This window comes from Hyperoodon ampullatus (assembly GCF_949752795.1).
Source record: "Hyperoodon ampullatus genome assembly, chromosome: 19".
In the NCBI taxonomy this organism is placed as follows: domain Eukaryota; kingdom Metazoa; phylum Chordata; class Mammalia; order Artiodactyla; family Ziphiidae; genus Hyperoodon; species Hyperoodon ampullatus.
Genome location: NC_136932.1, coordinates 14,039,257 through 14,057,572, shown reverse-complemented (window position 1 = coordinate 14,057,572; position 18,316 = coordinate 14,039,257). Strand labels below are relative to the sequence as shown.

The 18,316-nt window shown below is 58.2% G+C and overlaps 1 protein-coding gene across 3 annotated transcripts in view; it reads left to right on the top strand.

Annotated features, from left to right (window-relative positions):
- Positions 1-454: 454 nt before the first annotated feature.
- Positions 455-18,316, top strand: part of ASPSCR1 (ASPSCR1 tether for SLC2A4, UBX domain containing) — a gene marked incomplete at its 5' end in the record, with an annotated part of 30,537 nt that continues 12,675 nt past the window's right edge. For 2 of the 3 annotated variants that reach the window (XM_079724809.1, XM_079724811.1), the window contains 7 exons: positions 455-556; positions 1,467-1,522; positions 4,463-4,577; positions 5,859-5,959; positions 13,884-13,941; positions 14,892-14,965; positions 15,318-15,750. In XM_079724809.1, the coding sequence (XP_079580935.1) occupies positions 455-556; positions 1,467-1,522; positions 4,463-4,577; positions 5,859-5,959; positions 13,884-13,941; positions 14,892-14,965; positions 15,318-15,750 (939 nt within the window). Of the gene's footprint in view, positions 557-957; positions 1,045-1,466; positions 1,523-4,462; positions 4,578-5,858; positions 5,960-13,883; positions 13,942-14,891; positions 14,966-15,317; positions 15,751-18,316 lie in introns of those variants that run through there. The other variant, XM_079724810.1, reaches the window with a different exon arrangement.

Here is an 18,316-nt window from a genome sequence, read left to right as displayed (position 1 = left end):
TTTCATTGAATCTGCTCTCTGGTTTGGAGTTTCTGGCGGGCCTTTCCTGGCAGCTGCTCCCTGACCTTGATACCACCCCACGGCCGGCAGGCATTCACGCCGCAGGGGTACCGGGCCTGACCCTACCCCTCGGGACCAGAGGGGGCAGGAAGGGGGTCAGTGGGACCCAGGACGGGCCGGCGGGGACAGGGAGCCGAGGCCTAGGCGCACTCGCTGCCCGCACTGCCGGCCCAGAACGGGTCCACGTGGCCGCGCTGGAGTGACCGCGCCTATCTAACGTTGGGCGCGCGCTCGCGGGCCCAGCTAAAGCACCGGGGGCGTGGCCAGGCAGGGGCGTGCCCGGAGGCGCGCTGGCCCCGCCCCGCCCCAGGGCCCGCCCCCGAGGCCGTAAGGCTGTGCGTCCGGCTGTTGAGCATAAAGTTTGACGCTGGGCGGGCGGTCACGTGAGCAGAAGATGGCGGCCCCGGCGGGCAGCGGGGGCTCCGCGGTGTCGGTGCTGGCCCCGAACGGGCGGCGCCACACGGTGAAGGTGACGCCGAGCACAGTGCTACTGCAGGTGCGGCCGCGGACGGGCGGCGGACCGCAAGCGGGGACGCGGCGGCGGCGACGGCGACTCGGCGCCGGCCGCTCCTGCGGTTGCTGCGAGGGCCACGGGGGCGGGGCCGGGCGGGACCCTCGGGGCGGGGTCTGCGACGGCCAATGAGCGGCTTCCTGGCGCGGCGGGCCCGCCCATTTCTGCGCCGGGCTCCGGGTCCATGGGGCGGGGGTGCTGCACTTAGGGGCTGGCGGGGGTCGCGGCCTCTGCCACCCCCCACCCGAGCTCGCGGTGCTCCGAGCCCGCCTCCGAGGGCCCCCGAACCTTGTCCCCACCCCGGGGTCGCCCTTCGTCTCGGTGTGCTGTGGCTGGGTGTGCTGAGTCATTCTCAGCACTTCACCGGGCAGCTGGCGGACGTCGATTGCATTACGTTGGAAATGCTTGTTGGGCCCTGATGTGTAGGGGACGGTGCACATACACGGTGGTGCAGGGGGCTGAGACGATGAATGGTAACTCAGTGTGTGTAGGGTAGGGACTGGGGCTCCCGCCCAGGGGGGCACCTAGGACCCACTCGAGCTGACTCTCTGTGGAGTTTAAACTTTATTCTCTGTGGGGGGGGGGGTTCCCGAGTGTAGGAAGATGTCTGTGGTGACAGGTTTGTTGGGGACCCGGTTTGTTGGGTCCCACAGAGCTGGGTTGACAAAGCAGGCCCAGTGAGGAGGAGGAGAGTGAGTAGGATTTGCAGGTGAGGCGTGTGGAGCTGTTGAGTGGACGGTCCATCACCTGGCTTGTATTAGGCTTAGTCCTACAGAGCCGACCGGCTCTCCAAGAGGTGGACTCTGTGCCCTTGGCTGTCTCAGTGGCACTTGCCTACCCCCGCCGGGGCCCACCAGGCCAGATACAGTGGCTTATGCCCTCATCTCACCCCTAGGTCCTGGAGGACACGTGCCATCGGCAGGACTTCAACCCCAACGAGTACGACCTGAAGTGAGTTTGCTTTGGCCGGGCCTCGGGCTCCAAATCCATCCACCCTTCCCGCAGGGCCCTGCTGAGGCTTAAACCCACAAGGTTTTTTATTCTCTCACGCTCTGGAGGCTAGAAGCCCCTAATGATGGTGTTGGTGGGGCCGCACTCCCTCCAGAGGTCTAGGGGAGGAACCTGTCTTGCCTCTTCCAGCTTTTGGGGGCTCCAGGCGTCCCTGGGCTTGTGGCCGCCTCCCTCCAGTCTCTGCCTCCCTGCTTCCTGTGTGTTTGTGTTTCTCCTCTTTTGTCTCTTATAAGGCTACTTGTCTTTGAATTTAGGGGCTACCATGTAATCCAGGATGACCTCATCTCAAGATCCTTAATTACATCTGCAAAGGCCTTGTTTCCAAATAAGGCACATTCATGAGTTCTGGGTGTTAGGATGTGGATATATCTCTTTAGGGGCCACCATTCTACCCACTGCAGAGGGCTTTTGTGCATTTGGTTGTGTAAGTTCCTGGTGGAGCTCTGAGGGCAAGAGGAGGTGGTCATGGAGAAATGGGAAGAAACCTACAAACTGTAGGTGGGTTCTGGTGGGCTCACAGCCCCTGGAGTTGTGTGCACGGGTCTTTGTGTGCAGGCATTTTTCCAAAGAGAGGGCTTTTACCAGATTCTTGTGGGGTCTAAGACAATGAAAGGGTCAAAACCCCGCACCGGTGGGTATGGATTTCTGTCCCATATGGGGAGCTTCCCATCTTAGCAGCAGCGTGTCCTTCACTGTTGGGCTGTCCTCACGTTCAGGGGTAGAGAGGAGCCCAAGGGGTGGGAGCTTGCTCTGCTAGACCTGGCCCGTGCTGCCTCTCATGTAGGGCTCTGCAGAGGAGGTGTGAGTGGAGATGCCCTCACGTCATCCCAGAGAATCCCAGGGCCAGTGCTGGGCTGTCCCCTGGCATCCTGTCACAGAGCTGTGTGCCCTTTCTTTGCTCTCCCTGAACCTGCCTGAGACCTCCACGTGGTGCCTGGTTGGACTGTTACAACATGTATTGATTTTTCTCGTCTCCTTTGTATCCACCGACTGTGTCATTTGTTTAAAAACTGCTGCCACTGCCACGGAAGGCAGCGTTTTGCACACGCATGTGTGTGCACGTGTGTGAGACCCCTTCCTCTCATCTCCAGGGCTCTGAGCCCCCCCTTCTCGGGTTTTCCTTAGGTCTTCTGTCCTGTCTTGCACTTGACGTTGAGGTTGTTATAAGGCAGTTTCCAGTCAGTGTTGAAGATGGGTATCAAAGTTGTTTCTTTCCCAAGTCTTCTAAACGCCCTATTCATGTTCAGAAAGCCATTGTTTCCAAAGGCATCTTGGCATTCATGCCATCGGGTGACCACTTTATGTGTATTCAAAGCTCACATTCTCTCACTAGTGCTGTAGTTTTCCCCCTAAACTTTCATTGAAAATAGAGCTCACAGTCTGATTTCTGAGAGGCATAAATAAGTTCTCTTTTTCACTCTCCTGCTGATTTATTCTGGCTGCTGTCTGTCTCTTGTAAAATCAAGGCTACGCGGCAGAACTATTTTCTGCTGTGGGCAGGAGCTTTTCTGAGACCCAAGTGATCTATAGGGTTAACAGTGGTGGTTCTCCTTCCTGTAGGGTTCCTGGGAGCTAAGGGGGTCAGGAGGAGAGGGCCCAGGGTCACTCAGGCTCCAGGGCCACCTGCCCGCCACCCTCCCTGCCCACGGGTGAGGCAGTGTCCAGGCCTCCAAGGCCCACGCCCCTTCCTCTCTCTCCTCTTCTCAGGAGTGGGTATCTGACTCCCTGTCAGTCCACCAAAGAGGTATGATCTGAGCTGGATATCAGGAGCTGCAGACTGTGGTCCCAGCACTGCCTTTGGGTGGCCTGGGTTACCTACTGGCAGTTCTCATCTGAGTTTCCTGTTTGTGAAGTAGGGTGACCACGACCCTGACTGTGCTTCTCGGGAGGGCAGGCTGTCAGTAGAGAGCATCAGGCGTCTCAGAGGTCCCTGGATTCTCCACCTGCCCTCCTCTCCTGGCTGTGGATATTTCCGCCCTGACTCACCAGTTCACTTTGCTCCCCTGAGTTCCTTCCAAGAACCATCCCTCCTTGGATCCAGGAGCTCTATGCATGAGGGTCAGAGGAGGCTGCAGGCCCATGTGGGCCTCTTCCTCATCTGTTGGAAGCTCTAAGCTGCCAGGTCCCTGTGCAGTGGCTAAAACATGCAAGACGCAGGCAGAGAGACTGAAGGGCTGCTCCAGGGTTGGAGGACCTGGCTTTGTGAGCTAGGAATGGCGGTCTCAGCCCTTCGTCTGTGAATCTCAGCCACCGTGAGGGCCTGGCTCTCCATGGAGACTTCAGGCCCGGTCATTCCATTTGTGGTTCTCTAGAACTTTTGCCTCTCTCACTGGTCTCTGGGGTTGTGGCCCTGCTTCCAAGGGTAGCAGGAAGCAGGGGTGACAGGAGCGGGTCATTTTGGCTGATAGCCAGCAGCACAGGGAGAGTGGCCGCAGTGGCCAGACTGCTGCAGCTCCGAGCAGTGGCGACAGGGCATCGTTCTGTTAGAACTTTTCTGCGCAGAGCATGGTGCACACCCCTTAGTCATGCCCACGTGCGCTTTTATCTTCTGAGTTTGTACTTGGGCTGGTTGCTGCTTCACAGTCTGAAAGAGCAGGCCCTCGGTTTGCCCCAGGGGTGACCTGTCTGTGTTCTGTCTGTTCTTGCCCGAACTGGATCAATGCTCGCTCTCTCTTTCCTTTGGAAGACCCACTGCTGGAGTCAGGGACCCACCCTGTCTCCGCAGGCTTGCCGGCCGTCACTCTGTTCTTGCAGCCTTGGCGCCATGGGCTGTGGAATTGCTAGCCAGACGTGGGCGTCACTCTGCTTGTACGGTGCTCCCGGCAGGGCTGGGCTGTGTTCGGGTCGGCGGGCAGCCTGTGGCTTTGGTCTGTTTTGCAGGTTTCAGAGGAATGTGCTTGACCTCTCTCTCCAGTGGAGATTCGCCAATCTGCCCAATAACGCCAAGCTGGAGATGGTGCCCATCTCCCGGAGCCGCGAGGGGCCCGAGAACATGGTAGGTGGCTCTCAAGGAGGCACTGGTGGCACTGTTCCTCCCGGCTCTTCCATTCAGACCATTTGGGCCACAGGATGTATCAGCAGGCCAAGCAGATGGGGTGGGGAGCGTGGGCTGTTTCAGAGGGCTGTGCAGGCGAGGCACTTGTCCTCGTCCTTGGGTGAGATTGCCTTCTCTAGGTTAGGCCAGAGCCACTTTTCTACTCCAAAAGCTGATGATTGGAAATGAGACTTCTCATTCTTTGTGCTGAATGTTTTTTGGGGGTGGTGGGTGGAGAAGCGGTTAACTGTGCTGTGTCCGTATCAGCGTGCTGGCAGCATCCGCCATACGACCTGATGTTTCTGGTCAGAAAATCACCAAGTGTCTTAGAGCCCACAGGACTCTGTGCGGTGTCCAGTGCAGCCTCACTTCTGGGACGAGGACACCCAGCTCAGGGGCGCAGGCTTCCTCTGACCAGTCTCGGCTAGACCACAGCCTGAGTCTTCTGACTGCAGCCCACTGCTTTCTACCAAATCAGTAACTTTTATGTCCTAGGGATTTAGCGAATGACACCAGGGTTACTGTGGATAGAGACAAGAATCATGGTGATAGCTGCTCTCTTGTGCACAGGCGGCTCCTTTCCATACGAAACTGCAAATTCTCGCAACACTGCAGGGAAGTGGTTTTCATCCACGTCGAGAGGCAAGGAGGCTCAGGCCCTGAGGTGTTAGTTCTCTGTCGAGAGCCCAGCAGGAGTCAGGCGCCTGGGACTGAGCTTATTAATACAGCTCTTTTTCCATTACAGTTGTGGTTCTCAGCCTTTCACATGGAAGCACCCTGACTTCCCTTGTGGGTTCCTTGGGTGTGCGGGAGACCCCCGCGCAGTTTCCTACAGAACAGTTCCTCCTTTGTTTGTTATTGGGATTTAATGTAAATAAACGTGCCCTTGAGGAGTCCCTTGGCCAGAAGGGCAGGAGTAGCAATGACCTAGAGAGTCACGCACTGGGCTGGGACAGGTGGGGCTGTGCAAGGTCCTTACCTAGGGTCTCTGCACTCGTGCTTTAGTGTGTCTGTTGTTCAACAGAGGGACCAGAGGAGAATTTCCCCCCTTGTGGGTTATAGATTTGTGTCACTATTTAGGGAGATAATTGTTAAAATTATCCTGTAAGGCAGTGTGCTCACTTACTAAAATTCAGCAAACACAATGCCCTCCGCCTGTGCCCTAAGGATCAGACCTGGTCTGGGGTCCAGCTGGGATAGCTGCTCCTCTTCCTGACTTGGTTCCTGTATCTCGCCCCTCAGGTGCGCATTGCTCTGCAGTTGGATGATGGCTCCAGGTTGCAAGACACTTTCTGCTCAGGCCAGACACTCTGGGAGCTTCTGTGCCATTTTGCCCAGATCAGGTAAGTGTCAGTGAGCAGGTTTGGGGCTCTGCCTTCCTCTGCCCTGGCGATGCTGCCACGGTCACTGGGGCTAGTCCAGAGCCACAAGCCTGAGCTTTGCTTTGGCCTCATACCAGCAGGTGCTGGTCACCAGTAGCTCATCTTTTTTACTCAGTGTCCTGGTATGACAGCCAGGCCGTGCCCTTCTGGAAGAGCTTGTGGGGAACCCAAGAGGTCCCCACCTGTGTGGTGAGCAGTCAGGGGAGAAGTGGGGTGCTGGGCTTCTCAGCTGACAAATGCTGCAGTTGTAAAACTTCCTTGTCATGAGAATGGGCTGTATTTAAAGAAAACATCTTGATGACAGTTGACATGTGTCAGTTTCTATCTGGTGATTAATTGTTTAAACTTTTATTTCTGAGTGTGTCAAAATGGTAGTCATCTAAGTTTTGGTTTTTCATTGTGGGATGGAAGACTTTGTCCACTTTTAAAGGTCTCAACCAACAGAATGGAAGGGACCGTGGGAGGGTGTAGTGGTTGCTGTGTGGCCGTGGGAAAGTTGCTTGCCCTCTCTGGGCCTCCCAGGGGTGATGATGTGAGGATGAGATGAGTTAATGTGTCTCAAGTGCCGAGAACAGGACCTGGCCCACTGTTTGTCTGTGCAGAAGAGGGGACTCTGGGTAGGGCCACAACGGTGACAGGGCCTCTAGGAAAGCCTGCTCTGATCTGATGTGGCACCCAGTGCCCCTGCTGTCCCAGCATCCAGATTCCTGCTCTCCCACCTCAGCCGCTCCCATGGAACTCCTCTCCCCGTATCTGATGTGCTGGTGTCCCGCTGTTGCCAGTTCTTTCTACGACGAGGCCACGGTGGGCTGCTGAGCCGAGACCGGCTGGCCCCTTCCCCTCCTACGAGCCTGGTCCTGGGTAGCCGGGGATGCTGCCCCTGCAGCCAGCTTCTGCTTCCTGCCCAGATGCTCTCCTGAGAGAACTCTGTGTGTCCCCACTCAGGTGACCTCTGACAGTATTAGTGCTTCTAAGATGAGTACACAGGCTGCCACCTCACTCTACTGCTCTTGACACCTGTTGTCTGACTGGTTCCTCTGTCAGCTGGGGGGATCAGGCTGCTGTTACCCTTGTTTTCAGAAGAAGAAACAGAGACCCAGGGGAGGAGGGGGCTCCTCAAAGCCCAGGGCCTGCGATGCCAGCACCTACCTTCTCAGCTGCTGAAAAGATGGGGCCTCTGCCTCTGTTTCTACTTCGTTCTTTCATTTATTCAGCACAGGCTGGGCTGGGGCTCTAGTAGGAAGTTGGTCCTGGTCTCCCATAGCTAATAGGCAGGTATACAGAGGTACCAGAAGAAACTATCAGAAGCTATCACAAAGAAGAAGGGAAGGTGCCTTGGGAGGTGGTGGGGAAGGTCGTGGAGGAGCCAGCTGCACTAGAATCTGAGAAGGAGCCATCTGGGCCAAAGGGGCAGCAAGTGCAAAGGCCCTGGGGCAGAAATAAGGAGAGGAGAAACACATGGAACACAGCGTGTGATTCTTCTCCCTCCCAAAAGGCAACTAAAACGCCATTAAAGGACTTTATAGAGATACAGCCTGGAGGATGGAGAGAGCAGGAGCTGAGGCAGTGACAGCACCTGGATGTGGGTGGGGAGGGTGACAAGGGGCCGGGGGTGGCAGGGGGGGTGGCCAGGGCAGGTGCTGGATGATGTGGGGTCCTAGATCCCCTCGCACTCCATGCTGCTGGTGCTGGAGGTGGTTCCCTGGATAGGGTGGGGCTCTCTGGACTGGGATGCCCTTGCTGTCCTGAGAACCGGGGTAGGTGAGCGTGAGCCCCCCATGTGGCTCCCAAAATGGTGGAAGCTCCCAATGTTGGGGGCATGGGTGGCTCCCCAGATCACCACCTGGATACTGATAGCCAGCTGCACTGCGGCCAGAGCCCTGGGCATAAACAGGAGCTCACAGCCAAGGGTGCCCAGACATTTGAGCAACGCTGACGTGAGAGACCAATGCAGACAGACAGGAAGAGATGGCAGCTGTCAGGACGGGTGACAGCATTTGTTCTTGTTCTCCGAGGATGGAGAGGCTGTTGGAACTGGAGCTGGATGCTATTAAAAAGGAACATTCAGGGCTTCCCTGGTGGCGCAGTGGTTGAGAGTACGCCTGCCGATGCAGGGGACGCGGGTTTGTGCCCCGGTCCGGGAGGATCCCACATGCCGCCGAGCGGCTGGGCCCACGAGCCATGGCCGCCGAGCCTGCGCGTCCTGAGCCTGTGCTCCGCAATGGGAGAGGCCACAACAGTGAGAGGCCCGCGTACCACAAAAAAAAAAAAAAAAAAAAAAAAAGGAACATTCAAAGATAAGGAAGAGCCCTTGGAAGCGGATCAGAAAGCTGCAGTAGAAGGTGCAGGAGTCAGCCACAGCTGTGGATCAAACAGCACAATCCCTGTCACACATGACAAGGTGCCGCGTGTCTGGGAGTGGCCGGTGGCCTGAGGATATGCCGTTCTACTCACGCGCCTGAGGGTTAGCCGGTGTGACTAGCTGGTCTGCGGCCTTTCCGAGGTGGCAAATGCCTGAGGGCACGTGGGATCGGCCACTCGAGGCTTGGGAGCCGATGCTTGGACCTGGGGTGCAGGGTCCCTGCCATCCCTCTTCCTGGGAGGAGCCACAGAGCCAGGCAGCCAAGCACAAGGACGGAGGCCAGAGGAAGGGGACTTGGGACAGGCCAGGCCGCTGGTTCCTGATACTGCATCTCTAGAAGGAAAACAGAAGCACAGGAGGAAGCTGGTGAAGATGGTGGGAAACTGTCCTGGAACCGAAGGGCATGCGTTTCCAGAGCGACAGGCTGGCTATGCCTGTACCAGTGGGGCCTCATCTGGTGGCATCACTGTAACTCCTCAGGAGCTGGAGATGATGGGGTGGCTCCCCATGCTCAGAGAGGGACAGCAGGCCTGCACGAAGGCCTCAGGCTCCCCGTGGCACCACCAGGAAGGTGGCCAAGCAGTGCCTTCAGAATACTGTAGGAAATTCATTTGTTCTAGAATTCTGTATTTTGCTAGCTTGTTGAGGGGTGAGGATGAAACAAAGCCATTTTTAGACACAAAGGTCACCCATTTACCGCACACACCCTCTGAGCAAGCTGCTAACTGCTCCACCAAAGGGCAGGCAGGCAGGTCCACCCAGGAGCAGGCAGACGAGGGGCGTGGGGGGCTGACGAGGGCCTCCTGAGTGTCAGTGGGCCCCAGACACAGGCGCGGTGGGAGCCCATGTTGCCAGGCCCCCCGCTTAGGCTGTGACCACCAAAAGGAGGAGTAACCCAGAGGGAGGAGATGGGGCTCCGTGGTACGGGGTCCATCCCCCGGGAAGACTGGGTGGTTCCTCAGCTGTTGGCCTGGGGAGCCAGGGTCGCCCTGTCATGATGAAGCCTGATGCTCCCTTCTGGCCCTCGAGTTGTTGGCTGGGCGGTCTGGGGGCTGCCTCTGTGGAGGGACCGAGGTGCTGGGATCACTGGTTCACACGAGCCTCTCAGGACTGACTGAATCGGTAACCTGGGTTTAAAATACAAGAAACAGAACGTGGGGACAGCGGCATAAGAAACGAGGTGACATCAGGAGGAGGTGGGCCCTGGGAGGGGTCATCACGCAGGGACGAGTTCTTGACTCTCATGCAGCGTTGAGCACGGCGTGGCACGCACCCTCTCTTTCTTGCTGTGACTGTTTCGTGTTTTCTTGGAAACGCCCTCAGCATCGTTTCCATGGCTGTGCAGTCCTGTCCTGTGTGTGTGTGCGCACGTGCGCCCGCATGCGTGCCCAGCACATCCTGTGGACAGCTGGAGGTCTGTGCCCCACTCCGCCCTGAGAATTTACTCTGGAGGCAGAATTGCTGGCCCAGCAAATGGGGACTTGTCTAGGCTTCATTTCCAGAAGTGCAGGTCCGGGCCTTTCCTTGGAAGCTGGCACTCCCTAACCGTGAAGCAAGGGTCAGATGAGGGAGGGAGGGCAGCGTCTTCAGCCCCAAAGTCGTGACCAGATGCCCAGTGAGCTGGTGAAACCATGCTGGGTCTGTGCAGGGGCTGCAGTCAGCTGCCCACCACTGCAAGGGCCTGCCAACATGGGGGGCAGCCGCCTGACAGGTCCGATGAGGCAAGGGAGCCCCGGCTGGCTCACAGCAGCTCCCTTGCTGGCTGGGGGCGGGAAGCTCTGGGAATTCCAAGTGTCAAAGTCCCCACAGAGTGGGACAAGTAGGAAGCTGTTTTTTCTCACTTGATGCTTTTGGGAGTGGTAAGCGTCCCAGAGCAACTGGTGCCGTGCATGGCCAGGAGCTGTGGGAGATGAGCACAGCACCCTGGGTCCACTGTTGGTCAGGTGGCAGGTCCTTTGCATGGGGATCAGGGTGGATGGTGGCCCGGCCCTGACCCTAGCATCTGGAGCAATGAACTGTCCACTGGACATGCCATGTGGGCCACATGTGCGGGACATGGAGGTAATTCAGAATTTTCTGGTAGCCACATCAAAGGAAAGTAAAAACAGGTGTAATTAATTTTAGGAATATAATTAACTTGACTCAATATATCCAAAATATTCTCTGAACATGTAATCAACAGGAAAAAGGAGATATTTTACATTGTTTGTTGGTAGGAGATCTTTGAAATCCGGTGTGTCTCACACTTGGAGCTGGCCTCCTTCTGGGCCAGCTGCCATGCGCGTGCTCAGCACCCATGTGGACGGGTAGCTGCCACGGATGGCACTGGCTCCATGTGGGCTGGCCCGTTCTCCTCTCTGCTTCTTGGGCATCTGCTGCAGGGAGGGCTCCAGGCATGCCATGCCAGGCTGGATTCTTCCCTGAAGCCCGATGCCCCTCTACACCTGGCCTGATTTCACAGCCAAGCCCACTGGTGTTCATCCCATGGATAGTAAAAGCAGGGAGTCGAGCATCCCTGGGAAAGGCAGGTGTCTGCCTGTTCTCTCAGGGTTGTAGGGCCCCCGGGGCACAGCGGGCTGCAGGGAGGGGCTGCCCCTGAGGTTGGGGGCCGGCCTGTGGTTACGCTGTGCCCAGACCCAGAGCCTTGTGGGCGGGCAGCCAGAGGCCTAGATTCAGGGCTCTCGGGCAGCACCTTCCCACCCCCCGTCTTGTTTGGGAAGGCCAGAGACTGTCTTCCCCCTGCAACTCCCCACTCTGTCTGCTCTGGAGGAGGAGTCTCTGTGATTCGGCCCGAGCCTCGGCCTCCTTGCTCCCTCTGGCCACAGCCTCATCTCTTTGTGGGCTGGGCTGCTGGGTGGTGGTGGATGTGAGTCACCTGGCCCCTTGGGAGGTGGCCTCACCCACTCTGGGCTTCCTTGTGGCAGCAGGGACCCCTCTGAGCCTGAAGTCACAGCTCTGTTAGTTTCAGTTGGTTTTTGTCAGTTTTGGTTGTTCTTTTTTTTTTTGCGGTACATGGGCCTCTCACTGTTGTGGCCTCTCCTGTTGCGGAGCACAGGCTCTGGACACGCAGGCTCAGTGGCCATGGCTCACGGGCCCAGCCGTGGGATCCTCCCGGACCGGGGCACGAACCCACGTCCCCTGCATCGGCAGGCGGACTCTCAACCACTGTGCCACCAGGGAAGCCCTTGGTTGTTCTTGTGTGGGAGCACTGTGGTGTCAGGCTTGTGTCAGTGGCACCTGAGTTTGTACCAGCGCAACTTGGTCAGGCCCAAACAGGTGACAAAAACAGGAGGGGCTCCAGATGCCTGCCTTGCCCCCAGTTCACAGCATCACCTCCCCGCGAGCCCTGCCAGGAGCCATCTGGGTGGGCGGATGGCCCATGTCTATGGGGTGACACTCTCCATGGTGGTTGAAGAACACAGCAGCAGCAGCGCCTTTGCCCTGCCTGGCTGACCCTGCTGGCCCCAGGCCTGGCCCCGAGAGCAGGTGTGCCGGCCTTAGATAGAGTGGGATCCTGCCACTCCTCCCCAGCATCATCCCTTTGGGCCAAGTGGCGTCCAGTGGCTCTGCCTGGGCTGGGGGGTGGGAGCAGGTCCAGGGGCCCAAGGGTCCCCAGGAGGTCCCCTCTAGGCTCCCTCTGAGACACGTGGAGCTTTAGCAATGTCTGTTGCAGGGAGTGGTGGCTTTGGCTCTGCGTTGAGCTGGAACCTCCTGGTCCACTGTCCTCAGCCGGATGGGAGAGCGCTGTTAATTGGCCAGGAAGGTCTGGAAGTGATCTCGGCTGCCCCTCCCCTCGGCGTGTTTACAGGCCTCTCCTCAGATCCCACACGCGGGAATCCGATCCCTCTGGAGGAGCCGACATCAAAGCTGAGCTGCTGTTTGATGTCCAGGGGCCTCCGAGGGCAGCAGCCAGGCAGGCCTTCCCGGGTGCTGCTGTGCTTTCGTCCCTGTTTGTGATTTGTGGTCCCCACGCTGGCATCAGGTGCCCTGGACAAGGATTTCGAGGGAGGACGCCTGGCCAGAGCCCCTGAGAGCAGAGGGGACTCTGCCTGTCTCGTGGTGGGCAGTCAGCTTGCTTTCTGAGCCCAGGCAGCTGCTGTCTCTGTTGCCGTTGAAAGGAGCAGGACCCCTGTGTCTCCGCACCGCCTTCCTCCTCTCTTGCCCTGGGATCTTGTTTGCTGGAGTATCTTCCCTCACTCTTTCTCTGTTTTGGCTTCAGGATGAAGAGCGTGTAGGCCTGGTCAGGGTTGTCTCTCTGGCACTTTGGGGTCTTGTGTTTTCCTGAGGCCTGGCCACGCTGTGTGCGGGGTCACACCCGCCATGGCCGGTCCCCATGTGGCTCTGGTCGAGGGCTGGAAGCCTTCCCTGGGGAGCAGCTTCTTTGTGAGCACAGCCTTGGGGAGAGCCTGGGGTGAGCTCCATGGGGACTGGCAGCCTGTGGGAGGTGGTCAGGGATCTCTTCCAGGGACCCCCACGGCAAGCTCTGGATTAGCTTGAGTGTCTCAGCCCTGAGGAATATGCAAAAGCATAAACTGAAAGCAAACAAGAGAGATGGGAGAAAACATGCTGAACCTGAGCAGAGGACAGTGTCACGGGTCTCGGGGATGGGCCCAGGCAGCCGAGTGCCCGAGTGCCCGAGTGTCTGTGTACAGTCACCAGCTCAGCCTCTGTGTCTCCCATCCCAGCCACCTCCTTGTCTGAGCCCTGGGCTCTGCAGGGCAGCACTGCACGGCCTGAGGGCGCTCCAGGTCTCCTACTCTGGCAGGCACAACGCCTTGTGTCACCCTTCCCGGAGGAGAGGGTCAGGCCTGGGGCACTGCTGATAGGTCTGGGACACGTGTTTATTTGGGGGCTAGTTCTACGGGTATGTGTCAGGAAATGCAGAAATGAACTTCCCTTGGTTGTCACAGGCCTGTGTGGTACAGCTGTCGAGGTACAGGCCTGTGTGAGTGGTGTCGGCCATCCTGAGGGTGTGTGCGCGATTGTGCGCCCGCATGCCTGCCATCCTCCAGCCTGCCCAGCTGTGCTTCCTGGGGGCCCTTCCCTCCCATCTCAGGGTCTGGTTTATAGGGGAGGGGCGTTGGTGGCTGGGCCCGCTGCCCACCTCCCTGTTTGTCCTGGTATTGCCCCACTCTCTCCTCGGAGTCAGTGTGATAGATCCGTGCCAAGTGCTCCTGGTGCTTCTGGGGGCAGCAGCCTTCTCAGGGGACAGCTTCAGCTAAAAGCCCAGATCATGCCCTCCCAGGTCTTTCTCATCGCTGACCCTGGGCACAGTTGACAGCAACCCAAGGCACGTCCAGGAGGTGGCTGGTGCTGCCCGGCCCCGTGTTCTGTGTCCTCCCTTTGCTCTGAGCCGGGAGGCCGTGGGCAGGTGGGAGACACCCCCAGGCCATGGGCTGATGGCCAGCCGTGGGGTGGCCAGGGTGGGCGGGTCCCCCACAGTGGCTGGCCAGGTTGCTGTCCCCAGGGCAGCAGTGTCCCCAGGCAGTGGCTACCTTTGATGCTTTTTCCCTCCCCTCTCAGGGAGTGTCTGGACCGGCCGTGTGAGGCCAGCCCCGTCTGCGTGTACATGAGAGATGAGGTAGGTGAGCTGTGGGCCCACCCGCCTGGCCCGCGCCCTGCCGCCCACTCCCAGCCGCCACACGGGCCCAGCCCCACTTTCCAATCTGGAAAATTCACTCATTTAGACCTTTCAAAGCAGCGATGGGCAGACTTGGGCCCTGAAAGCATGATGTGTTTCATGGAAAAAAGACAGGACGCCGGCTCCGCTGGAACCAACTGCGGGCCGTCCGGGCTGCTCCCAAACCTCCCTCAGAGCCCTGTTTGTTTTCTCAGCTTCTCTCAAAGCCCAAGAGTCACAAAAGTGGTTTCATTTTAATAAATATTTGCTTTGCTCAAAGTTTTGATCTTTTTCAAAACCGAGTGTGGCGTGGTGCAGGCTTGGCCTGGCACTGAGGCCCTGCCTGTCCCCGCCCGCCCGCCCGCCCGTGACGGGGGACCCTCTTGGCGCTTGTCCCCTGGCTCACAGGGGCTTTTTGTTTCAACCCTGGCCAAGCGCCCTTTCCTGGCCTGGGGTGGCCACTGTCCCCGAGGGGCCCCTGGTGTAGACAGGACACACCCACCTATTTATCCCAGTTTGAGGTTCCTGACCCAGGGCTCAGCGGGGCAGAGGTTCCAGGGCTGTGAGTGGGAGGGACCTGGGGGGATGGGTCCTCCCCTGGAGGAGACAGACCACTGGGCCTCAGGCACTTGGGCCTGGATCAGCTCTAGCCCTCAGAGGGCTGGTCAGCTGGCCAGATGTGCCTAACCCAGGCCTGAGCCCTGCCCACCCAGACCTCGGATGGGGTGGGGTTGGGGAGACAGACATGGACCAGCGAACAAATGCTCGGGTGTAGATTGGGGTGCAGGGGGCTGGACCTAGGCCTTTTGGGAGCTGTGGCTGGCTGGGGGACCCCACGGTGCTGGTGACACAGTGCCCAGGCTGGGGGAGGCAGCGAGGGGTCAGCAGGATGTCCTGTTCCCTCCTCACAGGTGACCGGCAGAGCCGCCTTGCAGAGCACGACGCTGCAGTCACTGGGCCTCACTGGGGGCAGTGCCATCATCAGGTGGGGGGTCTCTGAATCTGGTTTAGTGAAGAAAACTGCGGTCTCAAGGGAAAGGAAACAGGAAACGTGGGGAAGCCCAGATCCTTGCCGGTCGCTTCTCCCACCTGCAGTCTGTGGGGGCTGGGCACCGTGGGGCGCAGCGTCAGGTGGGGGATCTGCCCTCAGCCGGGCTGGCGTGGCGGCCCCATGCACGCTCCTTCCCCCGTGAGCTGAGGCGGGTCGGGAAGGGCTGTGGGGTGCTTTCAGGGGATTGGATTTGGTTTGGTAGTCACCAGAAGATACGATGCTGGCACTGTGAGACCCGGGGTTCTGTGTATGGAGTTTCATTTGCTTTCTGGGCCTACCCACTCAGGTTTTCCATGAAGAGACATGATTCCACTGGCAAGCAGGAGCCTGGGGTCTCCTGGAGCAAAAGCCCAGGAAGCCCAACCCCTTCCTTGTCAGCCGACCAGGCAGCCAGCAGCCCTCTGTTTCCACTGAATTCAGCGGAGCTCAGCCAGGGCAATGTGAGCCATCAGGATGAGGCAGCGAGCCCCGGGGCCGGCCGCGTGGATGGCCTGGGCCCGAAGCCGGTGGATGCTCAGGCGAAGCAGATCTCGAAGGAGCCCACACCAGCCCCCTTTGTTCCTTTCTCGGGTGGGGGACAGCGACTGGGGGGCCTCTCCGGATCCGTGAGGCCTCTGATGTCATCTTCAGCCAAACTGCCAAAGTCCTCCAGCCCTGCAGGCCCCTCCCAGCCAAAGAAATCGAGGCCTGGCCAGAAGCCCCAGCCGGAGCCGGAGCTGGTAAGGGGCGAGCTGGGCGCTGGGGTCCTTTCTCTTTACTGCACCTGACCTCGTGCTGGTCAGTGCAGGGTACAGCAGGGTCGCTGGGTGCGGTTCATCTTCCCAGGGAAGCGATTTTTTGGTTTTGCTTTGCCTAAAATCAGCTTTCTTGAGGCACCATTTTAGATGTACAGTGATGGGTTTTGACAAACCTGTGTGTCTTGGCTGGCCATGTCACAGCCAAGAGAGCCATCCTTCCCAGGGCCTTGGACCCGGCGCCTCCACCTTCTCCTGGGCTGGTGGGTTTGACTGGCATTTGACATGAAGATGGTTTGGCCTTGACTGTCCCATGCCACATTGACTCCTGAGCCAGGCGTGCCGCAGCTCACGTGCTACGTCCCACCGCTGGCCAGTAGGCATGTGGGGCACGCGCCAAACACGCAGAAGAGGGTGAGTTTGCTCACTCTTCACAAGCTTGTGGGTGGGGCCTTGGGCGTCTCTGGTGGGGACTTCTTGGAAGTTCCTGGCAGCTGTCTGAGCCACGGCTGGGAGGAGGGCGTGCAGCCTTCACGGAGCTGTGATGAAACGGCCCAGGCCCTGGGTTGCCTCTGTGACTCTGTCTTCTAGTCTGATCAGCTCTATCGAGGTACGACTTACTATATAGACACCTACCATCAGGGCAATGTTAGGCTTTTTTTTTTTTTTTACTGTACGTGGGCCTCTCACTGTTGTGGCCTCTCCCATTGCAGAGCACAGGCTCCGGATGTGCAGGCTCAGCGGCCATGGCTCACGGGCCCAGCCTCTCCGCAGCATGTGGGATCTTCCCGGACCGGGGCACGAACCCGTGTCCCCTGCATCGGCAGGCGGACTCTCAACCACTGCACCACCAGGGAAGCCCCCATAGGCTTCTTTGTGTCCCTCTGTGTGACTGCTCCCTCAGCAGCACTCACAGACTGTTTTCAGGAAAGGCGTGTTGTAGATTTCCCAACATCTTGGGTTCCTGGGCTGTGCTGGGCCCCCTGCCTCTTGGGGTTGGCCCCTGGGGAGGCTCAGGCATTCATCCAGAGTCCAGCTTAGGTCTCTGGCTTGTGGCCGGAGAGGGTCTTTCCAAATACAGAGACCTTACGGTGGGGCCAGCCTGGGTTTCCAGCCTGGGCTGCATGTTGTCACCTGTGGAGCCCTTGAGGCTGTGCAGGTGCATGTGGGCGTTACTCGAGACGCAGCTGCGCCTCCTGAGTGAGGCTCCAGGTTCTCCGCTCTCTTCTACCCTTCCAGCCAGAGCGGCTCCACGTGCCAGCACTCAGGGTCCACTTGAGGTTTTATGTGACGAGAAGGATGCCACCGCTGAAACGAATTCCTTTTTACAAATCACCTTTCCAGACGATGGAGAGCCATTGCAGGATTACCTGCCTGGAGCAGGAGCTTGTGGAGTGAGGATGGTGAGGCTCCACCCGGGCAGTGGATGCTGCTGGTTTTTATACCCAGCAGCCTTGCTCACTTGCTTTACTGGTTCCAACAGTTTCTCATTTTCAATTGGAGTCTGCAAATAATGTCAGTTTATCTTTTTCCTTGATGTCCTTACTTCTCTCATTTTTTTTTTCTTGTCGTATTGCAGTGATTGGGTCTCTGGTATCTGTTGAATAGCAGCAAATTTAGTGGGCATCCTTGTCTTGACCTTGATCTCACACGGAGTAATCTTAGTTTATCTGTGAAAGATGCTGCGGGCTGTGAAAAGTCTTTATCAAATCAAGAGTTTCTATTCGTAATTCTCTGAGAATTTTTCTTTATCAAAAGTAAGAGTGGTGGGGCCTCCCTGGTGGCGCAGTGGTTGAGAGTCCGCCTGCCGATGCAGGGGATACGGGTTCGTGCCCTGGTCTGGGAGGATCCCATATGCCGCGGAGCGGCTGGGCCCGTGAGCCATGGCTGCTGAGCCTGCGCGTCCGGAGCCTGTGCTCCGCAACGGGAGAGGCCACGACAGTGAGAGGCCCGCGTACCACAAAAAAAAAAAAAAAAAAAAAAAAAAAAAAGTAAGAGTGGTGCTTTATGAACTGCTTTTCCCGCATTAAGGTGATTCCATGCCTTCGCTCTCATTTAGTTTGTTTGCATGCTGAGGTTTTGGATAGATTTCCCCCATGAAGCTATCCTTGCATTCCAGGGGTCAGTCCAGTTTCAGTGGTGTGTTTAGCTATACTCTGAGTTGCTGTTAACTAATATTTTAGTGCTGGAGCCTGCATCCTGTCTCTTCTAGAGCACCCTCCTCACTCTTGCTTTCAGGTCACATACCTGAAGGGGAGGGTGGAGGGGCAGGGGTACCTGCACCTGCGCGGGGTGGGCCATGCCGGAGGCTCAGTGGTGGGACAGAGCCCAAGTTCCTGCAGAGGGGCAGGCGGCGGGGGCTTCCTCCTGCTTCCTGAACCACGCTTTGTGTGTCCTTGCTGAATGGATGGGGGAGGGGAGGGGAGGGGAACTGAGCCAGTCCCAAGCCCTGTGAATGTCCATCCTGGGGAGGTGGTGGTGGTGCCCTGGCTCTTCAGGGACCCCACTGGCTTCTACGCTGATGTCTGGGCTGCATTAGACACTAGTATGA